Source organism: Chroicocephalus ridibundus, chromosome 17, assembly GCF_963924245.1.
Source record: "Chroicocephalus ridibundus chromosome 17, bChrRid1.1, whole genome shotgun sequence".
Lineage (NCBI taxonomy): Eukaryota > Metazoa > Chordata > Aves > Charadriiformes > Laridae > Chroicocephalus > Chroicocephalus ridibundus.
The window spans coordinates 8,967,083-8,989,696 of record NC_086300.1 but is presented as its reverse complement, the minus strand read 5'-3'; the positions used below and the strand labels follow the sequence as shown (position 1 = coordinate 8,989,696).

General features: G+C 47.5%; 1 protein-coding gene across 1 annotated transcript in view; it reads right to left on the bottom strand.

Annotated features, from left to right (window-relative positions):
• The window catches only part of LOC134524591 (M1-specific T cell receptor alpha chain-like), a 292,071-nt gene that overhangs the window by 25,008 nt on the left and 244,449 nt on the right, over positions 1-22,614 (bottom strand). The window contains exon 4 of the mRNA XM_063354754.1: positions 19,204-19,253. Coding sequence (XP_063210824.1) covers positions 19,204-19,253 — 50 coding nt within the window. The remainder of the gene's footprint in view (positions 1-19,203; positions 19,254-22,614) is intronic.

The following is a 22,614-nucleotide window of genomic DNA, read 5'->3' as shown; positions in this document are numbered from 1 at the left end:
TCAATCTAAATGCAGGAAGCTTATTTACTACTTTACAGAAGGCAGATATTGAAGCATCTTTGAGATGCTGCAGAAGTAGGCACCTAGCTCTCCCAGATCTGTTTTGAGAATGCCACCCTATAGCATCACTGCAGCTTCCAGAGCTGTTTAAGCAGAGACACAAGCAGGCTTGTAAATTGATCTGGAGTGTCATCGCCTGCAGCACACCCCTCCATCTAATGACAGAGGAGGAAGAATCCATCATTTACATTAACCCGGACACTGTAAAATACCTGAAAGGAAGCCAAAGCAATGGAACACACCTAGGACAAGACCTTGGGGCTTTTGGAGAATTTCATTGTTCAGTTCCCAAGATTTTCATCACTAAACAGTGAGGAAGAAGAGAAAAATGAGGCAATTCCAGTTTCTAGTGCAATCGGCTGCCTATGGCCTACAACTGAAAGTGCAGTTCCCTTTCCAAAAGTTAATTTCTCTGCACTATAAAAACTCTGACACATTTAATTACAAAAATGTATCTGTCTGCCCTGTGAATGGTCATGTGCAAAAAGCTGTTGCAAAGCTCTCGGATGCTACAGGCTCAAAGGCAGTGCTCAAAGGTCGTGCCCAGGACATGGGAAAATCTGTTCCTGAAACCGTGTTTCAGGTGCAGTCACTCATCCAAGGCCGGGGGGGGGTTGTGCATGTCCACCATCTCAGAAACTCCCCTGATGGTTTACGTCATCTGCTTTAAATGAAGGAGCTTCTATGTCCTTCCCATATGACAAAGATACAACAATTAAATCTACAGGGCACTACACTGGACACTCAAGGACTTTTAACAAAAGCACACACAGGAAAGCTGCACACTCACTGGGTTGGATGGACAGTCTGGTCCCTGAGCTAAAGGTCAGCTTGCCGTAGGTGGAGCCATAATCACACAGCATTTCCTTCCATAACAAAAAGCCCAGCAACCCACTTCAGATGCAGTACCTCTCCCCAAGCCTTTGCCCAGCCATGCAAGGCTGGGGAAACAAATCCTCTCTGTCTTTCTCTTGTACCTCTGACCTCTCTTTATGATTTTAAGCTGCCTAAAAGTGTGAATGCAGCAAGAGGAGACAGCATAAAGTGGAGAAGCAGGAAAAGAAAACATACTTAGAATCATAGAATCATAGAATTGCCTAGGTTGGAAGGGACCTTTCAGATCATCTAGTCCAACCATCAACCTAACTCTGACAAAAACCACCACTAATCTAAACTATATCTCTAAGCACTATGTCTACCTGCCTTTTAAATACCTCCAGGGATGGTGCCTCAACAGCTTCCCTGGGCAGCCTGTTCCAAACGCGTAATAACCCTTTCAGTGAAGAAATTTTTCCTAATATCCAGTCTAAACTTCCCCTGGTGCAACTTGAGGCTGTTTCCTCTTGTCCTATCATCTGTTACTTGGGAAAAGCAACGATCCCCACCTCTCTAAAACCTCCTGAAAACTCGGGGATGACATTCTCAGGCTGCTTGGGGAATACTAGTCATTAACTGGCACTTAGACTTTCCAGGAGAGAATGACAAAATGGTTGGCCTTGCTTTGTTGTGCAAAAGAAGAAAAGCACAAAAATCAGATATCAGAACCCGAATTCAGGCCATGCATTCACAGAAGCTTGGAGCTGGGATAGCAAATAGAAAAACAAGAACAACAACAAAAACTTCACCAAAAAACCACTACAACCAAATCCCAAAAAGAAATCAGTTGGAGCCAAACTGGGGTAATTTAGACAAGAGTGTCCAAATGCACGCTCCCAATTTGCACAACTACCTAGTTTTGCATGATAAAAGCTGATGGAAGCTCTGTAAACCAAGTCATACCTAACCGGAAAAATGCATTCACACACAAAATGAGATCGGGGCACAGTGCATCAAAACCTCACTCACTCATTACTGTCAAGCCCAGCGTCCTTCCTTAAAGTCCACCCGTAAAAGAACCCTGTCCCTGAAGAGCTTGTAAAATCTAGGGAGTATAAGATCATAGCTAATTCATTGCTTAATGAGTAAACAAAATCCAAGCACCAGTGACACCTCTCTCCCATTCTTCCTGCAAAACCTAGAGCACAATTCAGTCTGCTCTCCATGCCGAAGAGAAAACGGGATTTAATTTCTGAGAAAGCTGAGAGAACACCTAAGCCACGGGTGAAGCATTTATAATTCCTTTCACTCTCTTCCAATGGGGAAAAAATATTGGTTTGGCAGTCTTCTACGAGAGCTTGACTTTTCTTACCTATTTTTCCTTCTGTGAAAGTCAAAAATATCCTGAAGAATCTACAACTCTGGCTGAACTTGAGATTAATTACTGAACTAGTGAAAAATTTTACTTGAGGTTTCTGATTCCAATGCTCGGGAAAGCTTCTTAGGTGTGAGTATAAACTCACAGTTTTCAAAGGAGGAAAGAACTAATTATTTTTTTTCTTTCCTTCGGGATTGTTGCATTGTATATCTCCAAACCCAAGCAGCTAGCAGGAATTCCCCCCTTGTTTATAGTTAGCGACCAATTTTCTTACCCATAATTTTATTCCAGATGAAGGGAAGAAATAAACTACAGAGTTTTCTGTGACTAGTTTTCAAACCTGAGCGTACCTGAGCTACAGTTAGTCATTTACCTAACTTGCAATGTTCCCGTGCCTGGAGAAAGAAGGTGGTTAGTTCCTACTCCAAACCTGAGGTCATTACACTACTGGAAGGAAAGGTTTTTACATCTTATGTCACAGGAGAGCTCCACAGCTTGTGCAATTTACTTCATTCCTCTGAGGACCATCTTTCCTCTTTTGCAATATCCAGCAGATACTACGGTAACCAAGAGGTCACTGTTATGACTTTTTGGCAACAGCCAGCTTCTGAACCGCATTTTGCGCCTCTCTTAGCAAACATTAACCTTGCGCTTGGGTGGGTTGAATTTTTCCACTGAACAACTCAGTGTCCCAAATCTCAGAAATCTTACTTGCTTTTACCACGAGCCTGGTTCCGTGTCCAAACGTAAATTGGTAGGTATTCATAGACACTGTGTTGTCTGCCAGAGCAAAAACCTCTGCACACTCCTATCCACCACAGACCACCTGGACGACTTTCCTCAAGGAAATCCTTCCATTTCTCCACACAAACGCTTGCAATGCATTACGTCTTACCTACGTGTCCACTGCTTGTTCTTCTTCCTCCCCACAATACAGTCCCATTAATACCACAAGGAAGCCTCACGGGGCTCTTCCCTCCCTTTCCACCTCCATCCTTGACAAATCCAAACTCTCACCACTCACTAAAGACTGTTAGATTCTTTTCCACTTCTCTCTTCTTGGATTTCACTTCCTTCTTTTCACTTTTCACTTGCTCCCTTTCCCCAGGATGGACGCTTTCCTGGTGCACATTGGTTAAATAGGAAGTCTGCCACTTCTTTCCAGGGAATACTAAAACCATCCCAAATTGCTCCACAGAGCCACTACCCTCTTGTTTTTGAAGACAGAGCACAGTGTCATCAGTGTTGCATCTGCCTTGACTCAAAGAAGAGACAGCTCACCTGGGGCAACGAGAAGTCGGGTCCCACTTCCCCATGTGAGTTTTCCCCATCCTCCAGCATTAGCACAGTGTCACAAGTCTTTACAAAATGGGCCTCTTCATTCAGCCGCCTCAGTGCCTCTTGGAGGGCTTGGATACATCCAATCATGGATCTGCCTCTGAGAGAAGCTATAAATACCCACACAGTCCTGCACGACCTCCTCCAGCCTCTCTTTGCCAAAGACCTTCTTCACTGTTCACATGCATGGGAATAACTAGATTTGATTACAGTCACCTCAGGTATGAGAGATGGGAAGAACCTACTCCTGAGTTGGCAGGAAACACTTCCTGATCACTGTTCCAAAGACAGTGATCAGGAATGGCAAAAGGGATGTGAATAACATGAACCCAGTCTAGGGTCAGAGGAATTGATGAAGTCCACCTTCCTATCCAGATTTCCATCTACAGGTGGCTTTTTTACAATGCAAGAACCATTTCAGTATTTAAATCAGTACTATGCATTTCAACGAGACAATCCCTTTTCTTGCCCAGTCACAGCACAGCCTTTGGACATCATTGTCAGAGATGAGATTCCAACACACAGGCATTAACCCACTCACTTGGCCAGACGGTGACTTTAGTCCCTGAGCCAAAGGTGAATTTGAGGCTGCTGTCACAACAGCAGAGCACTTCACAGAAACCCTGAAGTGCTGGCTCCCAACTGGCAACATCTCCACCAGTCCAGCCGTACTGGCAGCCTCTTCCCTTACATCCTGGGAGAGCGGGATGCTCACTCTGAAGTGAAAACCTGCTGCATTGCTGCAGAGTAGATCAGTGGTGGGCAATTTCACTTGCTTGGCTTTCTTGACGGTCCTTCCACTTCTGCCTGTCACCGCAGCCACCTCACGTTCCTCCTTTCACTGTCCACACCCTAATCAGGCTGAAAGCAAGTGTCATAATGATCTGGTTATGCTCAGAAAGACAATCTACCTACCTAGAGCTATTTCACATGACTCTCAGGAAACCTTTGCACCAAGCAACATCAGAGCCTTGCCCAAGTACCCTGAAAATCCTAAGGGAAGGAATAGAACTCAACCCCCTTTACGATCCCGCACGGCCTTACAAAGCCATACACAGGTACTGAGCACGAGTTGGTCAAGCTGTCCATATGTCCTAAACCACCACACTTCTGTTCCTGTTGGCTGGCGGACTATCACCATCCTGGATCACCATGTCCGTAGCATCTTTCTCTAAATAGCAAAAGTTCAACATCTGGAAATGTTTCTGGGCACAGGACTAAATTGAAATAGCACCTATATTCTACTTCCATTCTATAATGTGACGCAGACACAACAAGTATATCTACAGGGAGGTCCAGTGGACATTCAAGGACTTTCGATAGAAGACACACAGGAAAGCTGCACACTCACTGGGTTGGATGGACAGTCTGGTCCCTGAGCCAAAGGTCAGCTTGCCATAGCCAGTGCCATAATCACACAGCATTTCCTCCCATAACAAAAAGCCCAGCAACCTTCTCCAGAAGCAGCACCTCTCCCCTGTCTTTTGCCCGTCCATGTCTAGACTTGGACGACTAGTGGAAGTGTGACATAAGGCAGGAGGATCCCAGGGCAAGAGTGGAATATGACAACCTGGCTGTGTGGGATGAAGCCATGGATGGGGCCAGAACTAACACACATGACTTCTTCCTCTCCCTTCTGTCCCCACAGTGTCTCCAGGCTCAAGGCCTTGCAGAAAACAGAAAGCATAGGAGCAATCTTGGACTTACATGTCCTAACAGTGAGTCTTGTTCCAGAGCCGAAGACTGTTTTATATGCACCAGCTCCTGTGGTCACACAGCATTTTCTCTCTCAACAAAAACCTTCCCAAATACTTGGCAAAGCTGAGCATCCACAGACTGACTAGACAGTGCTGAATGTCACTGAGAGTCAGCTGCATCCTGAAGTGAAGACCCACCACCATCTGTCTGTGTGATCAAGAGCACCCCTGGACCTATGGATCCAAACCCTGTCTGGGAGGACTGTTCCTTCTGCCCTGAGCCAAAACTTTTCCTGGAGGAAGGCAGGTGGCATGTAACCCCACAGCTGAAGAGCTAGAAGGTCAGGAAGAGAGATGCTGGAAAGCTTGCTGGGCAGTGGGTATCTTTGCCCCACATGGAAGGAGACTACTAGAAAGTGGCAGCACTTACTAGGCAAAATGTGGAGTTGTGTCCCTTTGCCAAGTGTGAGCTTGTTGTAGTTCACACAGTGTTTTTCCCCTCAACAAGAACAGAAGCTCATTTACCTCCTTAGTGAGAAAGGCAATCCCTGCTCTTGCGGAGCCTGAGGTGCTGGCTTTGTTCCCCGTAAAGAGAAAACTTTCAGCAGACATCCAGAAACGCTGTACACTGCAGTAAACCACTATCCACTGGTGCACACTTCTGCCGCAATAGGTCTGGTTCTCTCATTAAGTAAAAGACGGGCCCTGATCCTCCTGCTAAGGGAAAGAAGGGCCCAGTAAAGCACTGCTCAGGAAAGGCTCAGGACTTCCTGGACTCTGTCAGAGCCAGGAATGAGCCTGCTCAGATCAGAAAAAGGTAAGTGCTCAGGGAGTTGGAAAGGGTGGACTGGGATAAAAAAGCACAAGAAATACTCCATCTGGGCAGCATTTGTACTTAATCGGTTTCCCTGTCCCCAGCGTCATTTTGTAGTTCCCTGCATTCACACAGTTCTTTACACCCCAGCAAACACCATCAGCTGTCATGCCAGTTACTGTAGAAAGTAGTGCCAATGTTCTTCTTCCCCTCCCATATGTGTCCCAGATACAACCAGCAAGTCTACAAGCTGCTCCGGTGGACACTCAAGGACCTTTTAAAGGGGAGACATGGGAAAGCTGCACACACACTGGGCTGGATGGAAAGACTAGTCCCTAAGCCAAAGGTCAGTTTGTTGTAGCCAGTGCCATAATCACACAGCATTTCCATCTGAAACAAAAAGCCCAGCAACCCACTTCAGAGGCGGCACCTCTCCCCAAGCCTTTGCCCAAGTCTATGCTTGGGGGATCAGTAGAGGGGTGACATGAGGCAGGAGGATCCCAGGGCAGGAGCAGAGATAGGCAGTCTCTCTTGTGCCAGAATTAAGGGCACAGTTTCAGATAAAGTTGCACTTCAAATTGGGACTTTTTATGCATGTCCACTCTCTCAGAAACTCCCGTGATGGCTTACATACTCTGCATTAAATGAAAAATTGCCTATGATTTCCTTCCCATCTGTAAAGTGACACAGATACAACAGCTAAGACTACAGAGCACTACAGTAGACACTCAAGGGCTTTTAACAAAAAGACACACAAGAAAGCTGCACACTCACTGGGCTGGACGGACAGTCTGGTCCCTGAGCCAAAAGTCAGTTTGCCATAGTTGAAACCAAAATCACACAGCATTTCCTTCCATAACAAAAAGCCCAGCAACCCTCTCCAGAAGCCGTACCTCTCCCCAAGCTGTTGCCCAGCCATGCCTAGGCTAGGAGGGGCAGCAGAAGCGTGACAGTGCTTTCCACTGCAACAGAAACTCCATTGGAATCCAGTGGAGTCGGACAGCCTCACCATGGGGCAGCTGGGACATTCTGGAATAGGCATGTGGTCACTTTGTTCATCCCAGTCAAACTGAGAGTAAGAAGGGTTGTTGTGGACCAAGCTGGCATGTTCCCTTAAAACAAAGTTCATCACTAGATATCATCACACATAAATGGTCAAACCCCCAGCCACACTGCTGCTGTCAACCGCACAAAGAAAAGCCTCAGACAAAACAGAAAGTGGAGGAACACTGTTGGACTTACATGGCCTAACAGTGAGTCTTGTTCCAGAGCCAAAGACAGGTTTATACAGACCAGCTCCTGTGGTCACACAGCATTTCCTCTCTCAACAAAAACCTTCCCTACCCCTTGTCAAAGCTGGGCCCCCTCACCTCGACTAGACAGTGCTGTCATTCACAGTCAGCTGCATGCTGAAGTGATCAAGATCTCTCTGTGGGATCAAGAGCACTGTTGGATCTAAGGGTATGAACCCCATTTTCAGGGACTGCTCTCTCTGCCCCAAGCAATATGAGTGGGGATTTCATGCAATTCACCATCTATGAGACTCCTCTTCACCACCTGCCTTAAATGAAACAGTGCCTAAATTCTCCTTCCGCTATGAAGGGTGACACGGACACAAGAATACCTACAGGGTGCTCTGGTGGACACTGAAAGAGTTTTGTCAAAGACATACAGGAAAGCTGCACACTCACTGGGCTGGACAGAAAGTCTGGTCCCTGAGCCAAAGGTCAGCTTGCTGGAGTCATAATCACACAGCATTTCATTCCATAACAAAAAGCTCAGAAAGCCATTTCAGAAGCAGCATCTCTCCACAAAGTGTTGCCAGCCCTGCCAAACCTGGGAGTGGCAGCAGAAGGGTGACATGAGGCAGGGGGATTGCAGGGCAGGAGCAGAGAGAGGCAGTCTGCCTGTGCCAGAACTAATGGGCATCCCCAAACCTCTGTCACCAGGATGTCTCCAGGCTGTCCCCTGGGTAAGTGCTCATGGAGGTGGAAAGGGGGGATTTGAGTACAGAGCACAAGAAACATGGGCAGCAGTTGTACTCACTGGGCTTCACAATAAGGCGCGTCCCTGTCCCCAGCACCACTTTGTAGGTCCCTGTGTTCACACAGTCCTTCACACCCTTGCAAAAACCATAACTCTGATGTCAGTTACTCTACAACTAATGTCCAGGAGATCAGCTCCTTCCAATCAACGCCAGGCGTTTGAAGCCAGAAATAACTGTAGCCTTGATAAGAAATCTCTTGGGAATCTCGTTGACAGGAGGGATGACAAATGGAACTCTGGTGCCAACAAGAGCATCATTAATTTGGCCTTTCCTCAGCAGAGCAAAGGACAGACACCCAGGGCTGTGCTAGACGGAGCCATCAGCAACCCACCCCAACTGTCACAGGTATGGATGGCTATGGCACAAAATATCTGTCCCTGAGCAAGAGGGTTCGGGACACCACCCTGCTTATGTGAAAGGCAGAGAGCAGGAGCTGGCAAGAGTAAGCAGAAGGAGTAAATTCACAGTCTTGTTGAATCAAGATCTCTGCTGCTACCAGAGAAAGCAGAGCAAAAAGCCCCACAGATTGAACCAGTCTCCCTCCAGTTACACCACCTCACGACCACAAAACAGTTCCACCAAGTGGACCAGGAAAAGGCTTTAAAACTTACTGGGTTTTATCCTTAGCTGAGTTCCACCTCCAAAGACAATTTGGTTGCCATAATTAGTCCCACAGTGTTTGCCTTCACAACAAAAACCCTCTAAGCCACATCTTCCCCGCACTAGCTTATTCCTTCCAAAGCTGTGAGTCACTGGCAGGGCACTTCTTGTAAAACAGCTGCAGCTAGTCATCCCTTTCAGCTCTGACAGAGATAATATCCTTGTCCCAAGTAAAGAAAATGTGCAGGATTATGATCACAATTCCTCACTCAGCCCTAGAAAGTCAGCCCTAAAAGCAAAGATCTTCCCCTGGACTCTCCTCCGCACACTGCACACTTTCAAAAAGTCTTTCTTGGTTCTGGCTGCTGTATCCGTCACACGGACACACACACAAGTTCCATCCCTCTGCAGACCAGTTTCTAAAACAGCTTAGCTGGGGTTATTTTCCAAGTAAGGGATGCGACTTCCCTATCCTTACTCCTTCAGGCTGGGTTTCTACCTACCAGGCTTCACCATCAATTGTGTTCCACTCCCAAAAGCAACTTTCCAGGTGGATGCTGAAGTCACACAATGACACTTCCACTAACAAAAACCACACATGACTTTTACTCCAGAAAACAGTACAAGATTTCCCATAGAGATGAAAGGGGAAAACAGATGTCACCCTTGTCACACGCCTCTGACTCCAAATAGGGATGCCTTTCTAATCACATTCCTCTGACCTATCCAGGTAGAAAAGATCGTGGAATGAATGCAGTGGAAAGTCCAACCACGTGCCCAGGTGGACAGATGAGGAAAGAGTCACCCTCATGGATGGGGATTTTCAGAGCACTTTGTGCCTGTCCTAAAGGTGAGGTTTGCGTTACTTTGCCCATAGTTCACCCAGCAGCCTACAGCTTGAGGGCTTTACAACAACCAAAACCACCAGTGGGGAGCCAGGAAGAGACAGCATGACCTCAGGAATGGTGGCACTGGTGGCTTCCCAGTGACCGCCTGGGAACACACAAAATGCTCCTTTGGGGCATTCACTTGTCTTTCTTCAACATCCCCAGTCCCACGTGAGCGCTGAAGTTAACGGATGTTCCTCTTGCAGCTTGATATTCTCTGTCAGGTAACTCTGAGTGGCAGTGAAGACCCAGCTGCCAGCAAGCCTTTGTATGGGGAGGCAATGACCTCTCAGCAGAGAGAGTTAAAGGACCCTTGCCCCATGCACTGCCCATTCTCTCTACCCACATGGTGCTGCAACCAGGTCCTCCTTCCTCCCCAAGATATCAGCCAACAAGCCAGTCAACACAGAGCTACTTACTGGGTTTCACAGAAAGTCGGCTTCCATGCCCAAAGGTGAGCTTGCTAAGACCTGCCCCTGCAAATTCCCCCAGCCACAGCCAGCTTTACAACAACCCTGCAGCTAGCAGAAAGGAAACACCATCACCTGCAGAAGAGGCTGACATTGGTCATTCCTGACAGCATAAGAAAAAAATGGTGAAAGACAAGGGGAATCACTAATTCCTGAACTACGACAGCATCCTTCCCCATACACCAAGCTAATGCACAGCTGCTTGTCCTCCAGCAGTGCCCTTGCCCACAGGGGTTGCAGCCCTGACTTTGAGCCCCTTCACGAGTGGGTAGCGCTGCTGAAGACATGCCTGTTGAGACATATACATCTCTCTCAATCTCATGGCACCTACATGCCTTTGTAAAGAGCTTTCTCCCCTTCCAAAGACAAACCATCTGCCCTGCCCGCCTCCTCCCACAGCAACTCGCTGCTTTTGCATGCCCAGAGAGAGGGCACAGGGTTGTGCGTGCTCACAGGAAAGCTTCCCAAAATTTACACCCTGACATTATTGCCTTGGACATTTCTACATTGCCCTGCAGGACTAAAAAGCAGCTTTGACAGTACTCACGAGGCTTCACACTTAGCTTTGTCCCAGCTCCAAAGGTGTACCTGTTCCCATTGACACTTACAGCAGCAAAAGCCATTACACAAACACCCTCATCTCCCCAGAGCAAGGAAGCCATTACTCTGGCTGACAAGGACATTCCCAGAAAGGCAGAGGGGACACTTTTTCAAAAATCAGGCAGACCTCAAGTTGAGATTTACCCTGTCCAACCACAACCTCTTTAAAGGCTGTGATGAAGGTGTTCTTGGAGTCTATGATGGCAGAGAAGGCATTTCAGGTGTGTGAAGGTGAAACAAAAAGATAAATCTAAAAACACCCCTATAGCAAGAGAGGCATCTGAAAAACCAATGGATAGCTGCACACTCACTGGGATGGACAGACAGTCTGGTCCCTGAGCCAAAGGTCAGCTTGTTGTAGCTGGAGCCATAATCACACAGCATTTCCTTCCATAACAAAAAGCCCAGCAACCCACTTCAGAAGCAGCATCTCTCCCCAAGGCTTTGCCCAGCTGTGCCAAGGTTAGGGAGAAAACAAATCAAATCCTCCATGTCTTCCAGCTGCGCCTCTCACTTGCTTTTTGATCTTAAGTTGGGCTAAAAGTGGGAATGCAGCAAGAGGAGACAGCATAAAGTGGAGGAGCAGGGGAAGAAAACATACCTGGCAGAACATGTAGCTTTGTCCCTGGCCCGAACTGGAGTTTTCCTGCATCATTGTTGACACAGTGCTACACACCCTAACAAGAACCCCAGTCTCAGCCTGCTCTCTTACCCACTCTGGTCTCCTTGTGTAGGAGAGGGACGAGCCCCTTGAACAAGAGATAGCATTTGCCTTGGGAACAGCAACACAGAGAGGAGGGAAAGATGAACACTCAGGGATGGCTTTCTCAGGCTGCTTGGAGAACACCAGGCACTTTTCAGGAGAGAATGCCAAAATGGTTGGCCTTGCTTTGTTGTGCAAAAGAAGAAAAGCACAAACAACTTCACATATCAGAACCTGAATTCAGGCCATGCATTCACAGAAGCTTGGAGCTGAACTAGTAAACTGAAAAACAAGAACAACAACAAAAACTTCACCAAAAAACCACTACAACCAAATCCCAAAAAGAAATCAGTTGGAGCCAAACTGGGGTAATTTAGACAAGAGTGTCCAAATGCACGCTCCCAATTTGCACAACTACCTAGTTTTGCATGATAAAAGCTGATGGAAGCTCTGTAAACCAAGTCATACCTAACCGGAAAAATGCATTCACACACAAAATGAGATCGGGGCACAGTGCATCAAAACTTCACTCACTCATTACTGTCAAGCCCAGCGTCCTTCCTTAAAGTCCACCCGTAAAAGAACCCTGTCCCTGAAGAGCTTGTAAATTCTATGGAGTAGAACTAGGGACTCGATGATCCCTGCCCCAAATTCTTTTTATTCTAGAATGACAAAAGGGATGTGAATAACATGAACCCAGTCTAGGGCCAGAGGAATTGATGAAGTCCACCTTCCTATCCAGATTTCCATCTACAGGTGGCTTTTTTACAATGCAAGAACCATTTCAGTATTTAAATCAGTACTATGCATTTCAACGAGACAATCCCTTTTCTTGCCCAGTCACAGCACAGCCTTTGGACATCATTGTCAGAGATGAGATTCCAACACACAGGCATTAACCCACTCACTTGGCCAGACGGTGACTTTAGTCCCTGAGCCAAAGGTGAATTTGAGGCTGCTGTCACAACAGCAGAGCACTTCACAGAAACCCTGAAGTGCTGGCTCCCAACTGGCAACATCTCCACCAGTCCAGCCGTACTGGCAGCCTCTTCCCTTACATCCTGGGAGAGCGGGATGCTCACTCTGAAGTGAAAACCTGCTGCATTGCTGCAGAGTAGATCAGTGGTGGGCAATTTCACTTGCTTGGCTTTCTTGACGGTCCTTCCACTTCTGCCTGTCACCGCAGCCACCTCACGTTCCTCCTTTCACTGTCCACACCCTAATCAGGCTGAAAGCAAGTGTCATAATGATCTGGTTATGCTCAGAAAGACAATCTACCTACCTAGAGCTATTTCACATGACTCTCAGGAAACCTTTGCACCAAGCAACATCAGAGCCTTGCCCAAGTACCCTGAAAATCCTAAGGGAAGGAATAGAACTCAACCCCCTTTACGATCCCGCACGGCCTTACAAAGCCATACACAGGTACTGAGCACGAGTTGGTCAAGCTGTCCATATGTCCTAAACCACCACACTTCTGTTCCTGTTGGCTGGCGGACTATCACCATCCTGGATCACCATGTCCGTAGCATCTTTCTCTAAATAGCAAAAGTTCAACATCTGGAAATGTTTCTGGGCACAGGACTAAATTGAAATAGCACCTATATTCTACTTCCATTCTATAATGTGACGCAGACACAACAAGTATATCTACAGGGAGGTCCAGTGGACATTCAAGGACTTTCGATAGAAGACACACAGGAAAGCTGCACACTCACTGGGTTGGATGGACAGTCTGGTCCCTGAGCCAAAGGTCAGCTTGCCATAGCCAGTGCCATAATCACACAGCATTTCCTCCCATAACAAAAAGCCCAGCAACCTTCTCCAGAAGCAGCACCTCTCCCCTGTCTTTTGCCCGTCCATGTCTAGACTTGGACGACTAGTGGAAGTGTGACATAAGGCAGGAGGATCCCAGGGCAAGAGTGGAATATGACAACCTGGCTGTGTGGGATGAAGCCATGGATGGGGCCAGAACTAACACACATGACTTCTTCCTCTCCCTTCTGTCCCCACAGTGTCTCCAGGCTCAAGGCCTTGCAGAAAACAGAAAGCATAGGAGCAATCTTGGACTTACATGTCCTAACAGTGAGTCTTGTTCCAGAGCCGAAGACTGTTTTATATGCACCAGCTCCTGTGGTCACACAGCATTTTCTCTCTCAACAAAAACCTTCCCAAATACTTGGCAAAGCTGAGCATCCACAGACTGACTAGACAGTGCTGAATGTCACTGAGAGTCAGCTGCATCCTGAAGTGAAGACCCACCACCATCTGTCTGTGTGATCAAGAGCACCCCTGGACCTATGGATCCAAACCCTGTCTGGGAGGACTGTTCCTTCTGCCCTGAGCCAAAACTTTTCCTGGAGGAAGGCAGGTGGCATGTAACCCCACAGCTGAAGAGCTAGAAGGTCAGGAAGAGAGATGCTGGAAAGCTTGCTGGGCAGTGGGTATCTTTGCCCCACATGGAAGGAGACTACTAGAAAGTGGCAGCACTTACTAGGCAAAATGTGGAGTTGTGTCCCTTTGCCAAGTGTGAGCTTGTTGTAGTTCACACAGTGTTTTTCCCCTCAACAAGAACAGAAGCTCATTTACCTCCTTAGTGAGAAAGGCAATCCCTGCTCTTGCGGAGCCTGAGGTGCTGGCTTTGTTCCCCGTAAAGAGAAAACTTTCAGCAGACATCCAGAAACGCTGTACACTGCAGTAAACCACTATCCACTGGTGCACACTTCTGCCGCAATAGGTCTGGTTCTCTCATTAAGTAAAAGACGGGCCCTGATCCTCCTGCTAAGGGAAAGAAGGGCCCAGTAAAGCACTGCTCAGGAAAGGCTCAGGACTTCCTGGACTCTGTCAGAGCCAGGAATGAGCCTGCTCAGATCAGAAAAAGGTAAGTGCTCAGGGAGTTGGAAAGGGTGGACTGGGATAAAAAAGCACAAGAAATACTCCATCTGGGCAGCATTTGTACTTAATCGGTTTCCCTGTCCCCAGCGTCATTTTGTAGTTCCCTGCATTCACACAGTTCTTTACACCCCAGCAAACACCATCAGCTGTCATGCCAGTTACTGTAGAAAGTAGTGCCAATGTTCTTCTTCCCCTCCCATATGTGTCCCAGATACAACCAGCAAGTCTACAAGCTGCTCCGGTGGACACTCAAGGACCTTTTAAAGGGGAGACATGGGAAAGCTGCACACACACTGGGCTGGATGGAAAGACTAGTCCCTAAGCCAAAGGTCAGTTTGTTGTAGCCAGTGCCATAATCACACAGCATTTCCATCTGAAACAAAAAGCCCAGCAACCCACTTCAGAGGCGGCACCTCTCCCCAAGCCTTTGCCCAAGTCTATGCTTGGGGGATCAGTAGAGGGGTGACATGAGGCAGGAGGATCCCAGGGCAGGAGCAGAGATAGGCAGTCTCTCTTGTGCCAGAATTAAGGGCACAGTTTCAGATAAAGTTGCACTTCAAATTGGGACTTTTTATGCATGTCCACTCTCTCAGAAACTCCCGTGATGGCTTACATACTCTGCATTAAATGAAAAATTGCCTATGATTTCCTTCCCATCTGTAAAGTGACACAGATACAACAGCTAAGACTACAGAGCACTACAGTAGACACTCAAGGGCTTTTAACAAAAAGACACACAAGAAAGCTGCACACTCACTGGGCTGGACGGACAGTCTGGTCCCTGAGCCAAAAGTCAGTTTGCCATAGTTGAAACCAAAATCACACAGCATTTCCTTCCATAACAAAAAGCCCAGCAACCCTCTCCAGAAGCCGTACCTCTCCCCAAGCTGTTGCCCAGCCATGCCTAGGCTAGGAGGGGCAGCAGAAGCGTGACAGTGCTTTCCACTGCAACAGAAACTCCATTGGAATCCAGTGGAGTCGGACAGCCTCACCATGGGGCAGCTGGGACATTCTGGAATAGGCATGTGGTCACTTTGTTCATCCCAGTCAAACTGAGAGTAAGAAGGGTTGTTGTGGACCAAGCTGGCATGTTCCCTTAAAACAAAGTTCATCACTAGATATCATCACACATAAATGGTCAAACCCCCAGCCACACTGCTGCTGTCAACCGCACAAAGAAAAGCCTCAGACAAAACAGAAAGTGGAGGAACACTGTTGGACTTACATGGCCTAACAGTGAGTCTTGTTCCAGAGCCAAAGACAGGTTTATACAGACCAGCTCCTGTGGTCACACAGCATTTCCTCTCTCAACAAAAACCTTCCCTACCCCTTGTCAAAGCTGGGCCCCCTCACCTCGACTAGACAGTGCTGTCATTCACAGTCAGCTGCATGCTGAAGTGATCAAGATCTCTCTGTGGGATCAAGAGCACTGTTGGATCTAAGGGTATGAACCCCATTTTCAGGGACTGCTCTCTCTGCCCCAAGCAATATGAGTGGGGATTTCATGCAATTCACCATCTATGAGACTCCTCTTCACCACCTGCCTTAAATGAAACAGTGCCTAAATTCTCCTTCCGCTATGAAGGGTGACACGGACACAAGAATACCTACAGGGTGCTCTGGTGGACACTGAAAGAGTTTTGTCAAAGACATACAGGAAAGCTGCACACTCACTGGGCTGGACAGAAAGTCTGGTCCCTGAGCCAAAGGTCAGCTTGCTGGAGTCATAATCACACAGCATTTCATTCCATAACAAAAAGCTCAGAAAGCCATTTCAGAAGCAGCATCTCTCCACAAAGTGTTGCCAGCCCTGCCAAACCTGGGAGTGGCAGCAGAAGGGTGACATGAGGCAGGGGGATTGCAGGGCAGGAGCAGAGAGAGGCAGTCTGCCTGTGCCAGAACTAATGGGCATCCCCAAACCTCTGTCACCAGGATGTCTCCAGGCTGTCCCCTGGGTAAGTGCTCATGGAGGTGGAAAGGGGGGATTTGAGTACAGAGCACAAGAAACATGGGCAGCAGTTGTACTCACTGGGCTTCACAATAAGGCGCGTCCCTGTCCCCAGCACCACTTTGTAGGTCCCTGTGTTCACACTGTCCTTCACACCCTTGCAAAAACCATAACTCTGATGTCAGTTACTCTACAACTAATGTCCAGGAGATCAGCTCCTTCCAATCAACGCCAGGCGTTTGAAGCCAGAAATAACTGTAGCCTTGATAAGAAATCTCTTGGGAATCTCGTTGACAGGAGGGATGACAAATGGAACTCTGGTGCCAACAAGAGCATCATTAATTTGGCCTTTCCTCAGCAGAGCAAAGGACAGACACCCAGGGCTGTGCTAGACGGAGCCATCAGCAACCCACCCCAACTGTCACAGGTATGGATGGCTATGGCACAAAATATCTGTCCCTGAGCAAGAGGGTTCGGGACACCACCCTGCTTATGTGAAAGGCAGAGAGCAGGAGCTGGCAAGAGTAAGCAGAAGGAGTAAATTCACAGTCTTGTTGAATCAAGATCTCTGCTGCTACCAGAGAAAGCAGAGCAAAAAGCCCCACAGATTGAACCAGTCTCCCTCCAGTTACACCACCTCACGACCACAAAACAGTTCCACCAAGTGGACCAGGAAAAGGCTTTAAAACTTACTGGGTTTTATCCTTAGCTGAGTTCCACCTCCAAAGACAATTTGGTTGCCATAATTAGTCCCACAGTGTTTGCCTTCACAACAAAAACCCTCTAAGCCACATCTTCCCCGCACTAGCTTATTCCTTCCAAAGCTGTGAGTCACTGGCAGGGCACTTCTTGTAAAACAGCTGCAGCTAGTCATCCCTTTCAGCTCTGACAGAGATAATATCCTTGTCCCAAGTAAAGAAAATGTGCAGGATTATGATCACAATTCCTCACTCAGCCCTAGAAAGTCAGCCCTAAAAGCAAAGATCTTCCCCTGGACTCTCCTCCGCACACTGCACACTTTCAAAAAGTCTTTCTTGGTTCTGGCTGCTGTATCCGTCACACGGACACACACACAAGTTCCATCCCTCTGCAGACCAGTTTCTAAAACAGCTTAGCTGGGGTTATTTTCCAAGTAAGGGATGCGACTTCCCTATCCTTACTCCTTCAGGCTGGGTTTCTACCTACCAGGCTTCACCATCAATTGTGTTCCACTCCCAAAAGCAACTTTCCAGGTGGATGCTGAAGTCACACAATGACACTTCCACTAACAAAAACCACACATGACTTTTACTCCAGAAAACAGTACAAGATTTCCCATAGAGATGAAAGGGGAAAACAGATGTCACCCTTGTCACACGCCTCTGACTCCAAATAGGGATGCCTTTCTAATCACATTCCTCTGACCTATCCAGGTAGAAAAGATCGTGGAATGAATGCAGTGGAAAGTCCAACCACGTGCCCAGGTGGACAGATGAGGAAAGAGTCACCCTCATGGATGGGGATTTTCAGAGCACTTTGTGCCTGTCCTAAAGGTGAGGTTTGCGTTACTTTGCCCATAGTTCACCCAGCAGCCTACAGCTTGAGGGCTTTACAACAACCAAAACCACCAGTGGGGAGCCAGGAAGAGACAGCATGACCTCAGGAATGGTGGCACTGGTGGCTTCCCAGTGACCGCCTGGGAACACACAAAATGCTCCTTTGGGGCATTCACTTGTCTTTCTTCAACATCCCCAGTCCCACGTGAGCGCTGAAGTTAACGGATGTTCCTCTTGCAGCTTGATATTCTCTGTCAGGTAACTCTGAGTGGCAGTGAAGACCCAGCTGCCAGCAAGCCTTTGTATGGGGAGGCAATGACCTCTCAGCAGAGAGAGTTAAAGGACCCTTGCCCCATGCACTGCCCATTCTCTCTACCCACATGGTGCTGCAACCAGGTCCTCCTTCCTCCCCAAGATATCAGCCAACAAGCCAGTCAACACAGAGCTACTTACTGGGTTTCACAGAAAGTCGGCTTCCATGCCCAAAGGTGAGCTTGCTAAGACCTGCCCCTGCAAATTCCCCCAGCCACAGCCAGCTTTACAACAACCCTGCAGCTAGCAGAAAGGAAACACCATCACCTGCAGAAGAGGCTGACATTGGTCATTCCTGACAGCATAAGAAAAAAATGGTGAAAGACAAGGGGAATCACTAATTCCTGAACTACGACAGCATCCTTCCCCATACACCAAGCTAATGCACAGCTGCTTGTCCTCCAGCAGTGCCCTTGCCCACAGGGGTTGCAGCCCTGACTTTGAGCCCCTTCACGAGTGGGTAGCGCTGCTGAAGACATGCCTGTTGAGACATATACATCTCTCTCAATCTCATGGCACCTACATGCCTTTGTAAAGAGCTTTCTCCCCTTCCAAAGACAAACCATCTGCCCTGCCCGCCTCCTCCCACAGCAACTCGCTGCTTTTGCATGCCCAGAGAGAGGGCACAGGGTTGTGCGTGCTCACAGGAAAGCTTCCCAAAATTTACACCCTGACATTATTGCCTTGGACATTTCTACATTGCCCTGCAGGACTAAAAAGCAGCTTTGACAGTACTCACGAGGCTTCACACTTAGCTTTGTCCCAGCTCCAAAGGTGTACCTGTTCCCATTGACACTTACAGCAGCAAAAGCCATTACACAAACACCCTCATCTCCCCAGAGCAAGGAAGCCATTACTCTGGCTGACAAGGACATTCCCAGAAAGGCAGAGGGGACACTTTTTCAAAAATCAGGCAGACCTCAAGTTGAGATTTACCCTGTCCAACCACAACCTCTTTAAAGGCTGTGATGAAGGTGTTCTTGGAGTCTATGATGGCAGAGAAGGCATTTCAGGTGTGTGAAGGTGAAACAAAAAGATAAATCTAAAAACACCCCTATAGCAAGAGAGGCATCTGAAAAACCAATGGATAGCTGCACACTCACTGGGATGGACAGACAGTCTGGTCCCTGAGCCAAAGGTCAGCTTGTTGTAGCTGGAGCCATAATCACACAGCATTTCCTTCCATAACAAAAAGCCCAGCAACCCACTTCAGAAGCAGCATCTCTCCCCAAGGCTTTGCCCAGCTGTGCCAAGGTTAGGGAGAAAACAAATCAAATCCTCCATGTCTTCCAGCTGCGCCTCTCACTTGCTTTTTGATCTTAAGTTGGGCTAAAAGTGGGAATGCAGCAAGAGGAGACAGCATAAAGTGGAGGAGCAGGGGAAGAAAACATACCTGGCAGAACATGTAGCTTTGTCCCTGGCCCGAACTGGAGTTTTCCTGCATCATTGTTGACACAGTGCTACACACCCTAACAAGAACCCCAGTCTCAGCCTGCTCTCTTACCCACTCTGGTCTCCTTGTGTAGGAGAGGGACGAGCCCCTTGAACAAGAGATAGCATTTGCCTTGGGAACAGCAACACAGAGAGGAGGGAAAGATGAACACTCAGGGATGGCTTTCTCAGGCTGCTTGGAGAACACCAGGCACTTTTCAGGAGAGAATGCCAAAATGGTTGGCCTTGCTTTGTTGTGCAAAAGAAGAAAAGCACAAACAACTTCACATATCAGAACCTGAATTCAGGCCATGCATTCACAGAAGCTTGGAGCTGAACTAGTAAACTGAAAAACAAGAACAACAACAAAAACTTCACCAAAAAACCACTACAACCAAATCCCAAAAAGAAATCAGTTGGAGCCAAACTGGGGTAATTTAGACAAGAGTGTCCAAATGCACGCTCCCAATTTGCACAACTACCTAGTTTTGCATGATAAAAGCTGATGGAAGCTCTGTAAACCAAGTCATACCTAACCGGAAAAATGCATTCACACACAAAATGAGATCGGGGCACAGTGCATCAAAACTTCACTCACTCATTACTGTCAAGCCCAGCGTCCTTCCTTAAAGTCCACCCGTAAAAGAACCCTGTCCCTGAAGAGCTTGTAAATTCTATGGAGTAGAACTAGGGACTCGATGATCCCTGCCCCAAATTCTTTTTATTCTAGAATGACAAAAGGGATGTGAATAACATGAACCCAGTCTAGGGCCAGAGGAATTGATGAAGTCCACCTTCCTATCCAGATTTCCATCTACAGGTGGCTTTTTTACAATGCAAGAACCATTTCAGTATTTAAATCAGTACTATGCATTTCAACGAGACAATCCCTTTTCTTGCCCAGTCACAGCACAGCCTTTGGACATCATTGTCAGAGATGAGATTGCAACACACAGGCATTAACCCACTCACTTGGCCAGACGGTGACTTTAGTCCCTGAGCCAAAGGTGAATTTGAGGCTGCTGTCACAACAGCAGAGCACTTCACAGAAACCCTGAAGTGCTGGCTCCCAACTGGCAACATCTCCACCAGTCCAGCCGTACTGGCAGCCTCTTCCCTTACATCCTGGGAGAGCGGGATGCTCACTCTGAAGTGAAAACCTGCTGCATTGCTGCAGAGTAGATCAGTGGTGGGCAATTTCACTTGCTTGGCTTTCTTGACGGTCCTTCCACTTCTGCCTGTCACCGCAGCCACCTCACGTTCCTCCTTTCACTGTCCACACCCTAATCAGGCTGAAAGCAAGTGTCATAATGATCTGGTTATGCTCAGAAAGACAATCTACCTACCTAGAGCTATTTCACATGACTCTCAGGAAACCTTTGCACCAAGCAACATCAGAGCCTTGCCCAAGTACCCTGAAAATCCTAAGGGAAGGAATAGAACTCAACCCCCTTTACGATCCCGCACGGCCTTACAAAGCCATACACAGGTACTGAGCACGAGTTGGTCAAGCTGTCCATATGTCCTAAACCACCACACTTCTGTTCCTGTTGGCTGGCGGACTATCACCATCCTGGATCACCATGTCCATAGCATCTTTCTCTAAATAGCAGAACCTTCCACCTGGAAACGTTTCTAAGGAGAAGAGCACCTTGAAATAGTTCCTATTTTCTCCTTCCGCTATGAAAGGTGACGCAGATATAACAATTATATCTACAGGGTGCTCCAGTGGACGCTCAAGGACTTGTGACAAAGGACACACAGGAAAGCTGCACACTCACTGGGTGTGACGGACAGTCTGGTCCCTGAGCCAAAGGTCAGCTTGTCGTAGCCAGTACTATAATCACACAGCATTTCCTTCCATAACAAAAAGCCCAGCAACCTTCTCCAGAAGCAGCACCTCTCCCTAAGCCTTTGCCCAGCAATGCCAAAGATAGGAAAAACAAATCCTCCATATCTTCCAGCTGTACCTCTGACTTTTTTGGTCTTAAGTTGGGCTAAAAGTGGGAATGCAGCAAGAGGAGACAGCATAAAGTGGAGAAGCAAGATAAGAAATCTTACCTGGCAAAACACGTAGCTTTGTCCCTGGCCCAAACTGGAGGTCTTTTGCATTGTTGTTAACACAGTGCTACACACCCTAACAAGATCCCCAGTCTCAGCCTGCTCTCTTACCCACTCTGGTCTCCTTGTGTAGGAGAGGGACGAGCCCCTTGAACAAGAGATAGCATTTGCCTTGGGAACAGCAACACAGAGAGGAGGGAAAGATGAACACTCAGGGATGGCTTTCTTGGGATACTTGGAGAATACCAGTCATTCACTGGTATCAGGACTTTTCAGGACAGATTGCCAAAACTCTGATAAATACATGGTCTTGCTTTGTTGTGCAGAATTAAAAACTCACACACTGATCTTCAGTTTTCTAGTTTACCAACAACATAAGATTTCCCTGAGACCTCAGTACACCTTTCATCTCCTCTGTACTTGTCCTGTGTGATTGCTGTAGCACAGCTTTAAGACAAAATCTTTGGTTGAAATTGCAACACGCGGGCGTTAACCCACCTACTTGACCAGATGGCGACTTTAGTCCCTGAGCCAAATGTGAATTTGAGATTCTTGTAACAACAGTAGACCACTTTACAGAAACCCAGAGGATTAGCTCCCAGCTGGTGACACCTCCACTAGTTGAGCTGTACTGGCAGCCCTGGGCAAGTGGATGCTGACTCTGAAGTGAAATCCTTCTGCATTGCTGCAGAGTAGATCAGTGGAGGGAAATTTCACTTCCTTTGCTTCTTTGAGGCTCCTTCCACCTCTGGTTCTCTCCTCAGACACATTTGTTTCCTTTTTCTGTCTACCCCTTATCCAGGCTGAAAGCTGCCTGGAGCACCATGTCCAGAACACATTTCCCTCAATAGCATAAATTCTCCCCCTGGAAAAACTTCTAGGCATGAAAGTATCTTGAAATACCATCCATGTCCTCCTCCCCATCTATAACATGACCCAAAAATAAGAAGTATGTCTACAGGGAGCTCCAGTGGACACTCAAGTACTTTTAACAAAAAGACACACAGGAAAACCATGCACTC